The following is a 22,162-nucleotide window of genomic DNA, read 5'->3' on the forward strand; positions in this document are numbered from 1 at the left end:
GTTCTTTTACATTTATAACTATTACTAAAGATGTGAGAAAAGTTTTTTTTTGCAGTCAATTATAACATTTCCTCACTGATCCTCATACTGAGTTTTTTTTTTTTTTTTTTTAGTTCTATTGAGAACTAAATTCACTAACTCCTTGTATCAGTATAACCTGTTACGTGTCGGTCCCTACATTAACATTGATACTTATATAAGATTGCTTGTCGTTGGTTTGAATTAAAGAATCTGTCCCAGGTTAGGGGTTGGGGTTGAGCGTTTACAAACATGTTTAAAACCCGCCACATACTTCATCTGCCTGCCCAAGCCAGGGACCTGTAGTCCAGTAGTTGTCGTTGTTTTATGTTTATTCGTTTTACGTTATTGTAAAGTTAGGTCAATTTTCGTCTTTTAGGAATAATTTGACTTCATATTTTGGGGGTCTTTTACAGCGTGCAATGGGATGAGAGTTTTGCCCATCACTGAAGACCATGTGGTGACCTGTAGAAATTTGATTGTTCGTTCCTTGACTTTTTAAGGATGAGTGTCTGATCATACCACATCTCTTATTTTTTTATACTTATACCACTACGGACGTGTCATGTTCATAGGGTCCAACTGAAAGTTATACCAATCACGTTGATGCGTGCAAACTTCCTGATTTTGTTTTATTATTGTTTAATTATAAAACCCATCATTCGAATGTAATGTTTCCTATTTAACTCACGTGGTAGTATTTGTAACTCCAAGTAATCCGTTGATATGATTTCAATTCCATTTTCCAGATCTCTGTTCTGACATATTCGTCTGAAGTAATGTCGCAAAGAAATGGTGTTATGTAAATATTACAAACTAACGATTTGGGTTTATATTTATTCCTAGATAAAAATGCTAAGAAAATGAGCGAGGTATAGTTGAAATCATTGAAATTTCTTTGCATATGTAAGAAAAACTTGTTTGGATAAAACAAGTTTAAGTTGGATTTTTTAATTCAATATGTTATGTTCTTTTGTTTTGTTTTGTTTTATAACAAGTTGTGCTCGTGATCTTGTTGTATTAGACCCCTATATCTCATAATGAAAGCTTGAGAATTAGGTGATGAATAGATAAACATAAGTCACTCATGAATTCTTTTTAAACCCACTAATCAAATAACATTTTCATTTAGAACACTGATAAAATTATAAATGCATATGAAAGGATTAACTGGAATGGAATGAATGATGACAGTTTGTTGTTAGGTTGTCTTCCATGAGTAAAACTGTAATATTGTACATTCCAGCCACTCAACACTCAGGCATTCTCAAAAGAGACCCATAGAATATTACAGACCCACAAACTCCATAATTACAAATCATATCAAGAGAAAATGATTAACTTTGCAAGCGACGTTTTAACAAATAAACAGGAATGATTTATACCAGGAAATTGTAGACTATAGTGACACAACAGATAAAACGTTGTACTTTTTCGTTGATTCACAAACCAAAACTGGTAAAAAGCACTCTTAAAACTAGATAAGTATTTATATTAAAGTTATATATGTATTTTAAAATAAAAAGTTGGATACACAAAATGCCTGATGAAATATGATCTGTAGGTCCTTGAATAACACAAAATCAAAGTATCTTATTTTTATTTTACATCACAAATGCATCACACATGTATATTAGGGGCAATATGGAATTTTTTGAACGAGCCCTTCGTTCGTTTGTTTGTTTGTTTGTTTATTTGATTTTTCATAAGGAACTAGATCTGTTGGTTTGCTTTAGAAAGATTAAAAAGTCACCGAAATTTACAAGCATTAATACTTAAAACAATACTATAACAGAATTAGCCTGGCCGTGTAAAACACCAAAAAAGTAAACTGTAATGCATATGATAAATTAAAGGAATTGTCGTATAACATTTTCACTTTCCACTTGTCTGTGGCAACATACCTTTAGCTTCTCCTTAAATCACAGCTCATATTTAACGTCGGATCCTGCCGAAGTTCCAAGGATTGTTTTAGTAATATGCTTTAACTTCTTATATATAAGCTATTTGAACGTTAGGTTTGTTGCCCCAAAAAGCAAGTCCTCACTTCGAAAGGTTAACGGTCGGCATTATGAACCTGTTTATCTGTATGATGTGCCATTTCCATAATTAGACCAAATTTGTTCACAATGCCGTATTTTCGAATCATTTGTTTTTAACTCGTCTTAATTAAAAATTAGTTACATATTTATTTCTGGTTAGGTTAAGGAAAATGGGGACAGTTAAAATGTTAATGTGTGCAAACGTTAAAAAAAGCAATTTAAACATTTTCTGAATACAGCTTTAAGGTGTAAAGTATTTTGGAAGACAGGACAACAACTATCAAGAAGGAGTTGCCATCATACCCAGCACAAAAGTTTCAAAATCACAGATAGAATATCATATTACTAACGAACGGGTATTAAGAACAAGAATTAACACCAAACAAATCAAAACAACAATCAAAAAAGTATATTCACCAACAAACGAGACTGAAGATGAAGCCAAAACTGGATTCTAGGAAATGTTACATGCAAAAATTGAAAACGTTCCAAAACATAATATCACAATCATAATAGGAGATTTTAATGCCAAAGTAGATAATAACAAAAATGGATTTGAAAGAATAAATATAGTACTGGAAGTATGTATGAGAATGGAGAACATCTCAATTTCTGTTGAATTATCAATCTTGTCGAAGGAGGAATATTATTTCCACAAAAAGACTTAAAACTTACATGGGTTTTACCTGGAGGAAGAACACCAATTCAAATTCACAACCTATTTATGAATGGAAAACGGAAATGATCTGTTCAAGAAGTGATAGTAAGGCGGAGAAACGATTTAGAAAATTATCACTAGCTTACATCAAACTGAAATTGCAAAAGTCAACAACTTCAAACAGAGTGAAAAGGTATGACACTGGCAAATTAAGGATAGAAGAACTTCAAAAGAATTCAACATAGAACAGATTTCAATTGTTACATCAATTGTTAGAAATAGAAATAAATTAGGAAGACAAAGCCTCGGTAGAGGAACACTGACATCAAGTAGAGAAAAAAATTGTACAGCAAGGCTAGTGAGACCTCTTTGGATTCAAAAGGCAGAAGCATAAAGAGTGGACCATACCGTCAATTCAGAAAACTATTGACGACAGAAAACGATTTAAGAAAAGGATATGCAGTACACACCCAAGAGTGATTTTATGACAGACTGAAAGGACAATACTCCAAAATCAACAAGGAAGTTAAGAGAGCCAACAGGAATTTCTACAAAACTGTAGACGACATGGCAAAAGAAGCTGAAATGGGGGCAAGGGGAAGGGGGTGTGTTTTCCAAATAACAAAGAAATTAAGTAAAAAGAAAAGTAATATCAATACGCCGGAAAGGAACAAACAGGGTACACTATTGACGTCAGAGAAAGAAAAGATGGACGGAGCATTGCAGAGGTTGAGATAGACATAGATGTCGACTTAGAAACACCAACCAACGAAACTTTTGAAAGCAATTGAAAGTCTGAAAAACAACAAGCGGAACTTTTTGTTTAAAGAAGATCCATCTTTAATCTCTGATGTATCACGTCCACTATTCCTGAAAATCTGGCAAAATTACACAGTCCCAAGAACCTTGACAGAAGATAACAACATCAAGCTACCAATAAAGATTATATCTCTTACTACAACAACTGGAGAGACATCACCTTACCCTCAATACCGAGCAAAGTGTTCAGTAGAATGTTGATCGATAGAATAAAGACTACTGTAGACAAACAACTAAGAAAAGAACAAGCAGGGTTCAGAAAAGGAGAGATCTGCTGCGATAAAATCTGTATACTCAGAAACATCATCAAGCAATTCACAGAATGGCAGAGACAACTGATGATAAATTGCATCGCCTTTGAAAAGGCTTTCAATTACGTACACAGTTCGGTTCCACACAAGAATCAGTTACGGAAAATTTTAAGGAATTATGGAATACCAGTAAAGATAGTTTAATTTATCTAAACGTTTTACGCAGAATTTGGATGCTCTGTTAAAGACACAACGGACACCAGTTTCCTTTTAAAATCTGAAGTATTTTAATGATGTTGAATGTTACCTCTCCTCTTCATAATAACAATTGAATGGGTTATGAGGTCAAGATTAAGTGAAGGGAACATCGGAATTAGATGGATCTTATTTACACATCTAGAAGATTTAGTTTATGCAGACTATCTTGCATTTCAGGAGAAAATAGAAAAAATTCCAGAGAAAGATGAAAAAGAAAATAAATCTCCGACACGCAATGTAATGAGTAAAACATTACGTTGCATACTTTAACCTTTGTTGTTGCATCAGACAATGGTAAGTATATAGTATGGACCTTTTGATAAAATTAAATCAAAATACATGCTACTGATTACAAATCACTGATTTTTGCCATTTTACGTTCAAGATAATTTAATTTCAGAAGAAACACGCTTTCTGATTGGATAAACAATTTTGTCCATCATCTCAAAGACCACATTTTGTAATGTGGTTATGACGCAATCAACCTTTTTCAGTTATTCACTCGTTGAATTTTGATACTTAAAATACATTATAAGAATTGACTGTTATATTTTGTCGGTTTATTTGAAATAACCTCAATAACCGTGGTACATATTTGAAAATAACCTACTAAGCAGGTTATTTAGTGTGCACCACGTGATTGAGGTTATTTCGTAATAGAAAACGTTGCATTGCATACTTTAACCTTCGTTGTTTCATCAGACAATGGTAAGTATATAGTATGGACCTTTTGATAAAGGAAATAAATCAAAAGACATGCTGCTGATTACAAATAACTGATTTTTGCCATTTCAAGATAATTCAATTTCAAAAGTAACACGCTTTCTGATTGGATAAAAGATAAAATTTTGTCCATCATCTCATAAACCAAACTTTGTTATGTGATTATGACGTCATCAACCTTTTTTTTAGTTTTTTGTTCGTTGAATTTTGATACTTAAAATAAATTATAAGAAGTGACTGTTACATTTTTTCGGTTTATTTTTAAATAACCTCAATGTCCGTGGTGCATATTTGAAAATAACCTACTAAGCAGGTCATTTAGTGTGCATCATGTAATTGGGGTTATTTCTTCATAGATCGAAAAAAATATATATAACAGTCATTCCTTAAGTTTCATGATTTGATGAGCAAGTCATGTTGGTAAATATTTGGAACATGTGATAAAGAGGAATCTTTCAGATAGATGTATTTTCAAATACAAATTTACGACGTGTGTCTTACAAAAATAAGGTACTATGAGCTCTTCAGTTAACCAAGGTTTTTCGAAGGGGATCATGCTGCTCATTTCTGCTTATTATTTTCTTTAGTTTATCTTATGGTTTGTCCTTGTCAGTCTATATATTCCTGTGTTTTGTGTTTTGACCACGGATTTATCCTCTTTGATATTGAATTTTCATTGGCACTTTGATATTTTCGAAATAATCTTTCTTGCCTCATTTAACGAATAATTGACCTTTACATGACATTCGCGACAACAATCAGACAATGAACATACGAGAATAATTACAATACGATCATAACTCACATGTTTATATAAACTAATTGCGATCAATACTAAAATCTGATTGGTTAAAATAATTTTGTTATATCTCAATGGATAAAAAAAATATTGACACGCCCCCTATTCAGTTAAATTCAGTGCTACTTTTGTATGTGTTTGGTGGACGTGTTTTTCAACAAACGGTCGGCATTCCAATGGGAACAAATTGTGCTCCTTTACTTGCTGACCTATTCCTTCACTCTTATGAGGCTGACTTTATAGCTGATCTTATCAGAAAGAAAGAATATCGTTTGGCTAGGTCCTTCAATCTCAGTTTCCGCTATATAGATGACGTATTATCTTTAAACAATCCTAATTTCGGGGATTTGGTACATCGCATCTACCCAAAAGAACTTGAGTTAAAGGATACTACAGACACTGTGAAGTCAGCCTCATATCTTGGCCTACACTTAGAAATCGATGGTAAAGGAAAACTATTGACCAAACTTTACGACAAACGTGATGACTTTTCATTCAGAATTGTCAACTTTCCTTTCATCTGTGGCAACATCCCTTCGGCTCCTGCCTATGGAGTGTTCATATCACAGCTCATACGTTATGCCAGAGCTTGCCGAAACTACGCAGACTTTTTGTATCGCGCTAGAACTCTAACAAATAGGCTTCTGGAACAGGGTTATGTTGCTACAAGATTGAAGTCGTCATCACTACAGAAGTTTTATGGTCGTTATCATGAACTGGTGGATCGTTATGGTGTATACATCAGCACCATGAAAACTGATTTATTCAACGGGTCATAGTTTTCCTTCCCTCGTTTGTCTACCCCGGACTTTTTATGGACAACTCGGCGGGTGTTTCTAGAAAAGCAGAGGAAGCTTACCCTACCGGTGCACCTGATCCATGCTCCCAGTTTTTAGTGGAGTCCGAGTAGCTCATTTACTTTTGTTACTTTGAATGTATGATTTTAGTTACTTTATGTTCTATGTCGTGTATGTCTGTTTTCCATGACTGGTCTTTGTCCCTGGATTACATTCTTTTGATTACCGCTATGACCTTGGTTCCCTTGATTACTCTTTCTCATGTTTAAAGATAAAAATATGTTTTAAAATTAATTGATAATTGATTAATTGTGTCTATTGAAAAAAAAACATAAATTTTCCATGTGCATATTTTCTTTTTTGCACTTCGCGCAATAAACAATATAAACATAAACATTCAAATTATTCAAACATTTACAATGTCTACATCAGTGGTTTCCTTGGCAACAAGACCAATAAAGAAGTGAAATTAACTTTTGGTTGTTATGGTAGATTTTACATGCAGCTTGTTTCCATAGCAACAAGTTAAATCTGCCATTTTCGGTATACACATATGACATAAAGTAAAGAATATTGTAGATTTGTAATTTTTTGTGAATATTTTTGTTTGCTTGGATGACGAATGGGAACTTGCCTCACGGTTGAAAACCTTTTGTTAATACGTCATTTAGGTGGAGAGTGTACCTGTCATGGAAATAAACTCTGTTTGTTAACAATATATCCCGCAACTTTGTTGAACTTTTAAAGCATATCATTATAAAGTTGCGCTGACGAGGTTTTAACATGTAAAACTCCTTAAGTTAGATTATCTACATATCATGTCCAATTTTCCTATAAAATTTCTTAAAATCTCTTGAGCGGTTTAGGAGGAGTTGTCCCAACAAGAAATGTGGATAGACGGTAGGAAGGACAGACAGACGGTGTGATTCCCATAACTGTGGGGTATAATAATGAAAATTGAAAGTATAATTTCCACATTGTTTATTCTTCCGTATAGAGAATGGCTCTTAAAAATAGGACGAATTCAACTCTCGCACCCATGATGATCACACTTTTAAATTTTAACATTGTTCAATGATTATCCCGAGAATACATGTACCTATATGTACATTTAATTCTTCTACAGAAAATTTCTGGCAGCACACGAATAATATAAACAATTGTGTAGTATTTTATTAAACATCATGTTCATGCTTTCATTTTTTTAGGGGAAAAGGGGGCGTGAGGTTGTCCCGTCTAATATTCCCGCGATTATAGTTTTCTTATAATCATATCTTACATGTTGCAACTAAAATGTAACATAAATTATTAACCGGAAGATTTTAATTTCAGACTTCTGGGGACCAAATGACGGACGATATTACATGACTATAATTGTACTTGATTGTACTTTTTTCCACAGGCTTGCACTACGTACAGTTTGGTTTTTACATACTCTGACTTGCAGTATTTATAAACCAAATGAACTGTGAAAGCATTGAGAGCAACATTTAAAAGCAATAATATCAATAACTCCTTACACAAGAAGCATTATAAATCATTACAGCTCCCTACATAAATAAGTAACCAATAGCTTGATAATTATTTCTCAATAAAAACTGAATAACTTCTACTTATACCTTATTTCACCCACGGGTTGAGACAGAATCTGTGTATATAACCCTAGGTGTTCGATTTTTTAATACATTTGTATATCTTAAGTCTGCTACATGTACATGCGTAAACAGCGGTGAACTGTACTACTTCACGAACGTTTGAAACTTTAGGTTGTAACAAAGTTATACGATTGCATGTATCTGTTAGATATATAGATTTTTATAAATTCATAAAATGATCTACATATCAATATAATATCATCTCCTGTGTACATTGGATAAATATATTTAAAAGCGACAGAAAGTTATCCATTAAAGGATTGACAACAATCAAAATGTTAAAGCATATCTTTTAAATACTACACATACTATTACAAAACAACCTCATTATTAAAGCATTAAATTATTTTTAATAATCAAGTATGATGTCAGTATAAAAACAAGCTCCGTTATAACCATTTTATGACATACGACATGTTCCATGTTTCATGTAATAATAAGAAAAATCGGTTTTTACGTTAGCTTGTTTTCTATTATGCCATGACGTTCGTTCGAAGCTATAAAATCCGTTGGAACATATTTGACTGTAAATTGATGTATCACTCTAACCCTCTTTGTTACTTAATGATTGAAAAACGAATTAAATGACAAATTTATTATGAAGAACATTGTCATTTACTAACATAATCAGTTCAGGTGTCTGATATTTTAGTAGTTATTGGATAAAAATTAGGGCAAGCACCTGTCACTCGTTTTAGATAATGCTACTAAGATAGAACATGTACAATTGCAAAAAAGTAGTTAATTCTTAAAAAAAAAGTAATTTTTGAATAATCGAAATGCGATAAAACTGAAATTAAGACAGAATCATGATTTGTTTCTGTGTCTTTGACCGCTGCTATTCTAGCTTGTAAACAATACAGATTGTAACCAGAAAAGTCCTGTTACATTGGTTTGGCATTTTTTTTTTTGCGTCTGCACTGAAATCTGTGTAATTGATTTAAATGAACGTGTAATTCTGTCATAATTCACAGCAGTTCAAATATCCCCAAATGATAGAGTTTGTGTTATTCGGACTTAGTCTCCTTTTTCTTACATTTTCCGATATGTGTCCGTGTAAATTCTCCACAAATGTATGAAACATGTGCATTATACATGTAGTATAAGAGTATGTTGTTCAGGTCGAATTATGTGCAGAGTTGAAGGTATGACAGTGCTCTTATCATAGACAGGGTTCTTCAGAATTTTGGCACTAAATAAACGATAGTGCTTGATATTTCACACGTACCAGTCCTTAATCAAAATCCGTATTTTGACACTGAAAAAACTTACTCGCATGTAGCTATACATCGTGCTCCGAACTATCCTTAAGGCAACCTGTCTACAAAGGTAGCCAACAAAAAATTACCTTTGTTCGTCCTAATAACACATATACTAATAAAGTAATCTACTATGCTGTCTTATTGTCACCATTTATACTTCGGTGATCAGCATTGCGGGGGTCAGTCATGGATATACTTTACAATTGTGTTATTTTCTTCCTCTCAGTATATCTTAATTCCCTCCAAGTTTATGGAAATGTTGGTAAGTGGAATATTTGTTGTTTTTTTATGACATTAAGCATTATAAAGTATTTTCTTATTTGGTTCCGTTTTTAGTAACGTTATTTGAATGGTATATGCAGTGTATGTATTAATTAAACCGATTTTGGGTCCGGATACAGTATGGGTTTTATTCAAGCTCGCCAACTACGTATTAAAGGAGCAGTTTCCAGTATCAGACAATGTTTTTCCTTTTACTGCCATTTGTATTAATCATAGAAAAATATATATTAAATGCTGCCATGGCAGGATAGCTGTAAGGACACAACGTGCAATCTGATACCATCCAAATAAACAAAATATATAGAGTACCTTTCCGGAATCCGAATCTTAAACCCCATTAAAAATTGTATATTTATATCTTTTGTGGGTTTTTGAGGGTTTTTAACATTTTGTTCATGTGTGTTCGTACTTTATCTTAATATACACATATCTTCATTCGTTGCTTTCATTGGATTTTTTTTACATATCTTATTGTCCCCAATTTCTTAAGAACGAAGCAGTTTATAATGTCACACGAAAGTTGACAATTTTAGTATGAACATGATTAACGTAACATTAATTCAAGGTAAGTTTAGAGCGTCATTCCTAGAATTTATCGGAACCTTCTTAAAACTCGAGGCAGGAGTTAAGTTAGGATTCAATAAACATGTTCATTCATTGCACATGTGGGTTCATAGAGCTTTTTTTCTTCTAAACTGTCAAAATTTTGAATCTTTACAGTATTTCTAGAACTTAAAATCAAAACTAACTAATCATGTATTAACCGACTCAACGAACAATAATTATTATGAATGAAACAAGATAAGTTGTTTCGATCACTGACATAATAAGCGTTATTGATCGTCTTGTACTGGTTAGAGGTTCTTCTATTACTGGTTAGAGGTTCTTCTATTACTGGTTAGAGGTTCTTCTATTGTACTGGTTAGAGGTTCTTCTATTACTGGTTAGAGGTTCTTCTATTACTGGTTAGAGGTTCTTCTATTGTACTGGTTAGAGGTTCTTCTATTGTACTGGTTAGAGGTTCTTCTATTACTGGTTAGAGGTTCTTCTATTACTGGTTAGAGGTTCTTCTAGTACTGGTTAGAGGTTCTTCTATTGTACTGGTTAGAGGTTCTTCTATTGTACTGGTTAGAGGTTCTTCTATTACTGGTTAGAGGTTCTTCTATTACTGGTTAGAGGTTCTTCTATTGTACTGGTTAGAGGTTCTTCTATTGTACTGGTTAGAGGTTCTTCTATTACTGGTTAGAGGTTCTTCTATTACTGGTTAGAGGTTCTTCTATTGTATTGGTTAGAGGTTCTTCTATTGTGTGTCCATGGCAGCTAGACGAGGACCAAATACTGCTATTCATAAAACTAAGCGATAACATGAAGTTTTACTTTAAATATAAGGCTATACACACCACAGAACACTATGATATAATTGAAAAAAAATAAAAACTTGGTAAAACATGTTTATTTACGATATAATCATGAAGAATATGCGTGTAAGCTATCTAACTTTTTGTATTAGATTTGAATTAGGCCATAAATCTATTTCTTTTGTTTTCATTAATGGACTTGTGTTGTAGAATCGATAACTTGTAAGAGACTGTCCATTTTAAGACCAGGCAGATCCTATTATATTGTTGGTACAGACTTTATCCCATCAGTTTTCTCCAATGTAATGTTAAACCCATTATTGTGTCAAAGAGAACAGTGATGTTTTCTTCAAGTATCAAAGTGTACTCAGAGTAATTTTTTCCAAATTTCCCCAAAACACCAACTTATAATTATAAACAAATGTGAGGGTTTCCTGTTATTTTAAAGTTTCAAGTGCCTTTTTTGTTGTCATCTTATTATTTCAGTAACTTACAAACATGCATTCGATCATTATGTTAAGAAAACACGAGTTAGTGATATCTTATGGGTAAAGAATTTTAAGATACAAAAGTTGGCCATCCACTCCCTGGATTCCATCGATAGCCTCTTCATGGTAATTTTGTAAGAAGCTCACCGAATGTTAGTATCTGTTATTAAAGAAGAATACATTGCGAAAAGGATACAAATGCCAAAGAACGCCTTAAAAATTACTGTGCAATTGTACTATATATAAAACCTTAATAAAGATGAATATGAATCTGATTAATATGATTAATAAATAAATAAAATAATTAAAAACAGTATATCAATTAAATCGAATCTATCGCCTACACTAAAATACCTTTTTAATGAACTTCAAAATGGTTAAAGGACTCGTTTTCATATTTACGGAAAGCAAGCGATTTTAGCAAGTTTTTCAAAGGACGTAACCCACATACACATGACAACTGGTTGGCGGTCTCATGAAGAAGAACAGTTAATTTTCTTTGAAACTTAACCTATTTATACTTTGGTAAGTAGGTAATTTACTTAAAAGTATCCAAGTATTTACCACAGCTACAATAAGTCAAATATGTCTACTGGTGTTCATTGCTCCAATCGGACAGTAAACCTGTCTGTCGGGGTTGAAGAGTTACTTCCCTTCGTTCTAATTTAAAAGAAAAACGAAGTCAAAGTCGGGAATGTGAAAAAGATCTATACGGATATGTCGTCGTCAGAGATAAGTTAATTTACTTATATTTCTGCCAGGGCATGATGACTGACCTAGAAAGACATAAAAAGTCTGATGTCAGTTGTTGTTTATGCTATAACCATAAGTGTGTGAAAGTGTCTTATATCAGAACAAGTTTCTGGGCGTATTCAATCAAACTTCAAGCAATCTTTTTAAAGCCATGTTTAATGATTGTCTGAAACCATTTGCAATTACAAGCCAATATACCATGCACATTGTAAATTTAAACTTCCAGAAATTGTAAAATGATAAGAAATTCTAATTTGACGTGATTCAAAGATTTTTAGTCAACAACCATAGTAAAATAGTGATTTTTGAACACATGACCAACATTCCGTGTAACTCATAGGCTGCGTATATTAAAGAAACTAGTCCTATTAGAATCACTCGGAGTAGAACAGTGCGACTTGATAGGCCAGCCCGTGGTAAAAAAAAACAATGATAAAATGGAGTTTCTGTGATTTATTTCTTCAATAAAAATGCATTTTTAAGTGTAAAATTAATTTCAATTTAAGTCATTGCCTAAACAACCTTTTAACATTTGTTTTGTTTTTCGGCAGAGGGATGGGATGACTGAGGTTATTTTTAACTAGCAAAGCAACATTGCTATCACAATCTAAGACATTCATGTATTAAAACAAAAAGCGGATTGTAGATTTTAAAATGCCTGGACCGAAGTGTTAACTTATGGTTGAGAAAATGACTATTCTGTTTCGTTTTTTGTTTCATTTTCTTTTGCTTGGCCTTCTTATTTCTTGAATGTGTATTAAATATCACCTGTGGATGGACAAGACATGTGAATGACTTTATCATAATGAACATAAACTACGGTAATAAAAATGTAAAACTGATTTAATATGAGAAAATAATGTCAATCAAATGCGTACTTGTTCATCGTTCAGAAAAGTGATTATTGTATCAACTAAAATAAGGAATCAATCTCGATGGAGCGGGGAAAAGGGTTTATAAAAGTTGAACCCATGAGGCGAAAGCTCTATAAGCCTAAATAATCAGCATATCTACGGAATAACTTTAACGCGATTTCCGGTAAATACGTATTGTCTCCAATTTCCAGTGAATACGTATTGTTAAATTTGTACCATTCCGCATAAGTACTGGGATTTCTTTTAATTTTTGACTTTAACAGTCTAGACGTAAGAGATCTTAAAAAAGGAAAAGAAAAAAAAATAGCATTATGAGCACGAACTCTTTTCCAAAAAAGGGAAATGATCCATTTTGGTTCTTTTAATGAATAAATTCAATACGAGGAAAAAAGGAACAATAACTGATTTCATCAGTCAGAAAACAAATTAGGAGTATAAATGGAAACACATCACAATTCATTCAACAGAATATATTATTTTTATTTTTATAAAAGAATGCGGACGTTGTATTTTATCTTGACTGTATACAGATCTAAAACCGGTTCGATTTACATGTACGCATAACTTTGCGTAAATCGAACAAAAGTTCTTTATACAAGTTGAAAAATAATATATTCAGATATTAGTTACATTCCTTGCATTTAAAAAAAATGACAACAGCCACATGTTGTACTTGTAAAATGAATTTATTCAACGTGTAAACTAGTGAAGAGATGGCAAGACAATGGCAAACCGTACTTGTCACGTGACTAATACACTATTGGGTCTACTCATCACCAAGTACAAAAAAAATCCCCTCTATACACGGTAACGCAGGAAATTGTGAAACGACGAAAATTGGATCGTGTGAAAATTAGGATTTAAATTGCCTTTCAGTGTAATAATTTATAAGGAACACACATCCCAGTACACACACATCTGTCCACACTACCATTTAACGCATTTCATTGACTTCCTTTACCCTAACACAGGAGGAGGTGACTAAACTGAAAAAAAAAAAAAAACAAACAAAACAAACCCAAAACAAAAAAACTACCTGATGAGAAAATCAAGCAATCCTGGAAATCCTTTGCAAAATCAGTTTAAATGAACTTAACATTTGAGACAGCTAGTGCACTTTCATTGGAACCGGGATAATTATCAACACATTCGGAAACCGAAAAAAAACATATAAATTTCAAATGAAGGATTCGGTGCTTTTTGTCTTTTTGAATAGATTGGGTGTCTTTTGTTTGATTTAGAAACTTCGTCTGCCCACTAACTGGTTATTATCGAGCCAGGGCTTTTGTGTAATGAAGGTTGCAATGAGTTCATATGAACGATTTTAAAATTCTGAAAAAAAAGGAAGTTTAATGATTAGATTTGATAGACATGTTTATGAAGTTTCAATGAAGCCCGTATTATGCATGTATATCATGTATAATTATCCGCCAAATGAAATTAAGATGGACTTTTATGGAAAATCACCGTATTGAAGATTTGGTTCACGTGAATATCAAGAGGGTTTGCGCAATATTAAGTTCTTAATAAAATGCACGTCGTCCTTGTTCTGTTACACAAGATTTTGTTTTAAATTCCAGGAAATGTATGGGGCTATTCAGATGGACTGCGTAAGTAAATATTCAGAATGCGTATATTCATTTTTTTTATACAAGGCAGTTTCTCAAAACCAAACTGATTTCCAAACGAAATCAAGCAATATTATGAGGATTAATTTTCTAGAATCTTACTTTTTTAAAACTGAAATGATACTCATAATTTTCTGAGATTCTCTAAGACTTTAAACTGAACATGCATGTACGCTAGACAATACAATCGTACACGAAAATTAATATTATGACACAAATGTGACATTTCATTATAATTCATGTCAATTTGCTGTATTTTGATTGGTACAGTACGAGGGTAATATCAGAGGGTAATAGTTAACTTATCAATTACAGTCTCGTGAAGACTCGTCCACTATTTCTGGCAGCAAAAGTACCAGTTCTGTTCGAATCAGTTTTACGTTGTTGAAGGAACATCATCCATTTAAATAACAGGAATAACTACGATCAAAACAGCAGACGTACAATTTACGAAATGTTTGCCCATATCGAATTTAAAAACAAGACAATTTCAATGAAGTAAATACAGCAAAAAGACAAATGATAAAAAAAAACGTACAAAAGAGAATTTGTTACCCCTTGAAAATACATTGTAAACCTCGGCTTCGCGTCGGAGTGACAATAATTTTGTTGATGGAAAAACTGCTGCTGTATCTCCCTCTTACAACTAGCTATATACATCTTATTTATATTTAGTGTTGAACATGACAATTTTTGTATATATGCACATGTAAATGTTTTACGTATGTTCTATGTGACTACTTTAATCTTAGCCCCGCAAAGCTGGCCTAGAGCCTATCCAGAATGTGGAGGGAAGAGACAGTCGCCTATTAACATACACACAGCCTCAGTAGAGTATGAACCTAATTTACAGCTGTTTGACCTAAGAGAGCTGAGGTCACTCAGACAATGTGTAATGACCATTCAGAATCATGGAAAGACTGGTACGTATAGCCTTATGTGCTTCGTCAAATATATTTTACACTCTAATAGTTTAATAAATTGTTTAAGAACATGATGAATACTATTAAATAATCATAAAAAGATACTGGACCGCAGATATTTTATCAAACTGCATATAAAAGTTCATACATGTATCTTTTTTTTTCAGTTGAGATAGATGTGCATGGAGATCATTTTTTACATGGAGGAAGTTTACCGGGGAGGTACAAAATCAAACAATTTCACTTTCATTGGGGGACAGCGGACAAGAGAGGTAGTGAACATGACCTGAATGGGAGACAATATCCGATGGAGGTATGAGGATTGATATACACTTTATTATACATGTATTTATCTGATCTGTTACTCAAGAAAACCAGTTGTTTACTGTGCCGTGCAATGGTAAATGTGTACGAGAACCAACAAAATGTGCAATCTCTTTTCGTATTAGAGTCATCCTGTGTATAGTTTTTTTCGTTTATATAGTATTAACTTTTATAAGGATTGCCTTTCCGCTACGGCAATTTCATGATCGCCAATATTTCATCAATTATTCACAGACCATTTTTATACTGGGGGAAAGGGGATTGGGATTATTTTGAAAAAAAAATCAAATTTAGGCAAACAATTGTTTTTATTAAGCCATGGACAGAAAATTATTCATGATTCAATATTTCTCCCATTACTTAACAATGTAGATTTTCAAATAAATTTTCTTAACCCAGCTGCTGCTAAAATAATTTTTGTAATTCATCGTAAAATTCCATCGCCCACCTACTCTCGAGAAGAAAATGGTCTGTCTCTGATACATCATTATCAAAGTTTAACACAGATTAAACGGTAAGATATTTAGGTTATATCGCATTTACATTGTAGTAATAAATAGAATGAAACACACGAAACAAATTAAGAAATTTCAGAATAAGAACAATTAAAACTTTAGGTCATAGTATGTTATGAGTGCGAAATGTATATTTATTTTATCTTCTACATGTTTGATGACAGTTCTTCATGTTTATTTCAGATGCACATTGTATCGTACAATACCAGATATTCCAATTTTCACGACGCCGCTAATTCTACAGGTGGCATTTCTGTGTTGTCTTTTCTCATCGAGGTTTGGTTTTTTTTTCTGTGTTGTCTTTTCTCCTTTGTTTTCGGATTTTCATGCTATAAAAACAGAAATAAAGCTTAATATATTGATGTTTGAGGGTAGTTTTAAATAGTCAAAAGTTTCTAGAAATTCTTTGATTTATAGGTCAAAGCTCTTCCCGATATGCTGTTCTAGTTTGCATCAAAATCACCTAATTATGGAAGGTATACCCAGGTGAAATCGTGAATAATCACAATTAAAGCTAGCAATATTAAAAGTAGGAGACCAAGCATAGACAAGAAGAATAAATACACAGAAGTCGAAAAGGCCAATGTAAAACTAATATTGTACGATTTTGATTGGATAAAACCATTCGTCCAAATAACCGAGGCGGCACTATGAAATTGAGGAGGATACAAAGAAAATCTATCCGCCACTGATGATAATATTTGAATGAATAATATGCAAATGACCATAAAAGAAAAATCCATCCACCAATGAGAATAACATTGAGACTAATATAGCACTTTCAATCAGTTTGACTTGAATGTCGCCACAAAGACAGTTCAATCACGCCATTAGCCAGTGTGTACATTTGATCTGGACGCCAAGACAAAAATAGATTTACGTAGTAACCACACAATGATTTCCAGAAAACTTCGAAGAAATATGGTTCGATACAAAGATTAATTTATTTTCCCATTATATAGATAATCAAAATCATACAAAAATGTTATAACCTTCCGTAACCGTCTATGATGATTTAGACAGTAAGTAGATCTGTTGGCGGGGCTCAGCTAACGACTCACCGTCCTACAGAATATACTAACTGTATAAATAACCACAGACGGTCCCTGGAAGCTTATAACTTATAATGTAAATAAGTAATTCGTGTAACCAAATACCACGATAATTAGTTATTAAAAAGTGTCATCAGTCTTTAAGAAACGCATATTGTGGTCATTCCTCAATGGCGGATGGATATTTCTTCATTTAAAAAAAATTTGCATATTTCTGCGTCTGTTGTTTGGACGAATGGTTTTATCCAATCACAAGTGTTCAACACAACGCAAAATCGTACAATAAAACTTATCAACATAAACTGTACTCTGGCAAAAGTGCTCATTATATAAGCCTTTCTTCAATTTGAAAAATAATTCAGTTTAAACAGTACCTAGCACATGGACGTTGAGGAATGAATCATATGGTGTCAAATTGAAGCTTTTTCTAACATGAACTATCAAGTTTATGAACATCAGTGGTTATACGATTACATACATGAGACTGTTATTACATACATGAGTTATTTGTACATCGTCGTAAGTTAAATATGTGTATTTAATAATTTTGTTTATATTTCCAAAGATCGGCAATGATGAAAATAGAGTGTTTGAAGATGTGTGCCATAATTTTGCCACGATAATCAGAGAAGGTATGTTGTGGTATGTAAAATATGAAATAACATATTGTATCATAATTTCACAAGAAAACAGTGTCAGCTTCATGGTTCCACTCGGCATTTTCTATTAAAACGTTTATTGCACTGATCATGAATGATATGGAACCGCCGACAAAGGCCGAGATCGATAATGTTGTTCCAGACCAACACAGCATGTACATACATATATAAATTTAGTGTTGCCCTTTTTTCAAGTTAATTTTCATGTAGTTTTAGTACGGCCTAAAAAAAGAGTAACTAGAGCTTGTCCCAAAATCAAGACGTACATGTAATTCGATGGATATACGGTGTTGGAGGCAAGACAATAACAATATACATTTAACTGTAAATGCGTGTGTTTTATGAATACATCTAATTTAGTATTTCTACATTGAAGACCAAAATGTGACGATAGAGAACTTTGAATTGGGTGCGATGTTTCCACAAAATGTGGGTATATATTATCGTTACTATGGCAGTTTGACCACGCCCCCTTGCCACGAGAGTGTGATGTGGACTGTGTTCAGGTATCCGATCATTATATCAAAGTCACAGGTATAAAACAAAGATGTTTAACCAATAGCATTTGTATATAAACATTTTAGTACAAATTCGTGTGAGAAACATGTAGTATACACAAAAATAAATTGGGAAAAAAAGCAAGAGTCTAGAAAATGCTATACAATATTAGCTAAGACATTGAAGAAAGGCATTGCTTGAATTGCATTGAAACATTTTGCCAATGTTATCTCTAATTAATCATTCTAAACCTTATTTCGATGAAGAGTGTTTGGTACATCTACTGTATACCTTTAATTCATGTCAGAAATAAAAGTACAGGAAAAAAAGGTATATTACTATTAATATTAAAATTTTTAGTTACCAAGATATCAAACGGGAAAATCAAATGTTTTATCTTTTCATTGAAAGATTTTTTATTCTGTGTTGCCGTATGCTCGCATAACTAGAATGACAACTTTTAATTTCTTGTACGAACTTCAATGGAGCCGTTGACAATTTTAGACATAGTTCCGCTTTTCACACGCGATTTTCGACCTCATCGGTATATTCTATGGTTTCTCAGGGTAACTTTCAAGCACGCTTAAAGAGCTGATTTTTTTATGTTTAATTTAATCATTACTTTTTGTTACACTGCAGTAAATAATATATTCTTGTAACCTTAATGAATTCTTGTTGATGTCTAACACGAGGCTCCCAGGAGCCTGAATCGCTCACCTGTTGAAAGTTGCATTGTAAGGGCAATAACTCTAACAAGGAGTTGTCCGACAATTTTGAATCCAAAAGACATTGGTAGGACTTGTCATAAAGATCATTTCTTCAATTGAAAGTTTCATTCTATCTATCATAGTTTTCAAGATATTGGCTGAAAATTGCAAGAAGCGTATTTTTTTGCATTTCAAGGACAATAACTATTTCACGGAGTCGTCTGACAACTTTGATCTTTAGAGACTTTTGTAGGCCTTATAATTTTGGAGTTATATGCAAAAAAAACTACTGTCTGACCCCCTATGTTCTATTTTAGTAATAGCGGCCATCTTTTTTCACCAATTCAAAATCCAAACGGTCATTTTATTCAGGTTATACTGAAAATAAAAATACCAACTTTCATTGAATTCTTAGGTTTCATTCAAATCCATTTAGTAGTTTCCGAGAAAAATATTTTTGAAATTGATAACATCAAAAATAGTAAACATCTTGCAAAAAGGGCATTAACTCCAACATGGGTTGACATATTTTCACCCAAATTTGACCACAGATAGATCTCATGATGCTTAATACTTGTACTCGTGTCAAAAGTTTGTTAAATCTACCGCTTTCTGACCACTATGTTTTATTTTTTAGTAACAACGGTCATGTTTTTAACCGATCAAATATCCAAACAGTCATTTTGTTCAGGATACTCTTAAAAACAATTATCTTAAGTTTCATCCAAATCCATTCAGTAGTTTTTGAGGAGGAAATGTTTGAAGAAATTGTTAACGAGGACGACGAAGACGGACGCCAAGTGATGTCAATAGCTCTCATGGCCTACGCCCAAATGAGCTAAAAATTCAGAAAGATTTTATTTTTAAAAATCGTCGGTTTTTTCTCATTTATGTTGTGTCTTTTTTGCTAGATAGACGCTTTCCGTGTTCTTGGAAACCGTTATATCAACCAGCACCAAGATATTAAAGATAATTTCCGACCGTTACAAGCGCTGCATGGACGCAAAGTATACACCAATAACATCAATGGTATTTACCCGAGAACTGCCGCCAATCAACCAAGGACAATTACAAGGACTGTGACATCAACACGACGTAGAATCAGACTTCTGCAACCGAACGAACGTCAAATCCTACAAAGACAAATGCCTCAAACTTCCCGACGGCTTGTAACAAATGCAAACACCCGAAATCTTGCAAGGGCACGTCTTCACCGTAGACCATCTTCAAACAATATTATAAATGCAGCACAGTTTCGTCGAATCCCAAATAATAATGTACGAACCGCAAACCAACAAAGACGTACTACTGCGAGATCTTCAAGGGCGAGGTCTCCAAATACTAGAAATTTGCAAAATTTTAATAAACTAATGCAAAGACTTGGTCAACAAATAAAAACTGAAGTGAACGGTATTAACAATGGTGATCAGGCAGTCATTCAAAGAACTGATAATTCACAGAGAACGAGGATAGCAGCATCAGAAAATAAGGTAAGATTTCTTTAATAAACAGAAAATAAAACTGTTAAATTCAAAGGTAGGACAAATTTAGGTGTGGTATAAAAATAAAATAGCCATTTGTTTATATCTCCAATGAATATCGGCAAAAAAAAGCGTCAACAGTACATGGGATTGTTCAAATATGTCAAAATCCAAAACAAACGTGGCCTAAACGTTCTCACATGTAACAGAGGCGATCTACATACACAATGTAGCGAACCGATCAAAGATAATTACACATAAAACTGAAGATAAGGGAAACAAGACGTCACACGAAAATCTGAAGCACGCCAGGTGCCCCAGTACGTTAGCATGTCCTGCTCCGCCAGTGGCACCCACCAGATTGTACGTGAGTACAATCCGGTAATAATCTAGCAACAATAATGGAATTCTGCGACACGTGTAAAACACTATTGACATTTAGGGTGTTATCATTCAACTAAGTATCATGTTGTAAGCGTATACATAGTAGATAACTTGAAAGTAGTGAATTGAATGCAAATATTTAGATAGAGTACTTGTACATATACTGGACAAAATATGCATAGACAAGATACCATAATGGAATCCAGTATACGTAACGCATAACTTAAACTGCAAGATGAGTCAAGAGAAAGATTAGTTGCATGGTGTCAGATATTTGTAAGAAACTATCGAATTATTTGCTTTATAATTGTAGCCTCTCCTTCTTCTATATGGGGACAAACTTATCCGGTGGAGCCCTTCTTCTCGAGGTATCACAAGAGGGCGATTGCTAGCAAATAACCAGGTGCAGAGAGTTCAAAATCAAAGATAGAAGAACAAACCATTTGTGGGAATAAAGAACTGATAAAGTGATTTATAATGATATAGATCTAGCTTTGGACTCGCATAAAAGTCACATGCGTTTGATTTTTGTATTTTTGTCACTTTTTATTCCTCGTTGCGGCAAAATTCAAATATATAATTACATAGTTTAAGCCTTGCACTGAAGAAGGCCCGAATCCCATTAAGGGAACGATCAAATTTGCATCGCAAATTCGCAACCTTGCTTGCACCGATTCCAGGGTGGGATAAAGCTTAGACTTATTATATATATACATGTATATATAATTTTATAAGAAAAAATGACAATGACGAGTGATATAAATGAAAATATGAAATTATGAAAATTCCTCTTTTTACGATTTTATAATATCTGCAAACCCAAAAGGAAATTTATATCATAGCGCCTTAATTGATCAGATCTGTTGGATACATAATAATTAATATATTACATGTAAATATGTTAAAACTATTAAAGGATATAACAAGAAATTGTGAGAACATAAAAATCTTTT

The 22,162-nt window shown here is 33.1% G+C and overlaps 1 protein-coding gene across 1 annotated transcript; it reads left to right on the forward strand.

The window, feature by feature from the left end:
• The first annotated feature begins 9,468 nt into the window (after window positions 1–9,468).
• LOC148607905 (carbonic anhydrase-like) lies at window positions 9,469–21,639 on the forward strand. The gene is made up of 9 exons (XM_088543570.1): window positions 9,469–9,544; window positions 14,619–14,648; window positions 15,419–15,589; window positions 15,757–15,902; window positions 16,612–16,704; window positions 18,046–18,112; window positions 18,516–18,673; window positions 20,256–20,834; window positions 21,523–21,639. The coding sequence occupies exons 1-9, from the start codon at window positions 9,469–9,471 to the stop codon at window positions 21,637–21,639; spliced, it is 1,437 nt and encodes a 478-aa protein (XP_088399696.1).
• Window positions 21,640–22,162: the final 523 nt, after the last annotated feature.

This window comes from Perna viridis, chromosome 9 (genome assembly GCF_037379345.1).
Source record: "Perna viridis isolate PV_CMFRI_1.1 ecotype Kerala chromosome 9, ASM3737934v1, whole genome shotgun sequence".
NCBI classification, from domain to species: domain Eukaryota; kingdom Metazoa; phylum Mollusca; class Bivalvia; order Mytilida; family Mytilidae; genus Perna; species Perna viridis.

Bases quoted from the DNA above. Each gene is read 5' to 3' on its own strand.
- LOC148607905 (XM_088543570.1), top strand. From the start codon at position 9,469: ATGGATATACTTTACAATTGTGTTATTTTCTTCCTCTCAGTATATCTT. The intron at 18,113-18,515 runs GTATGTTGTGGT...TCTACATTGAAG, and splicing joins TGCCACGATAATCAGAGAAG to ACCAAAATGTGACGATAGAG. The intron at 18,674-20,255 runs GTATAAAACAAA...CTTTTTTGCTAG, and splicing joins TCATTATATCAAAGTCACAG to ATAGACGCTTTCCGTGTTCT.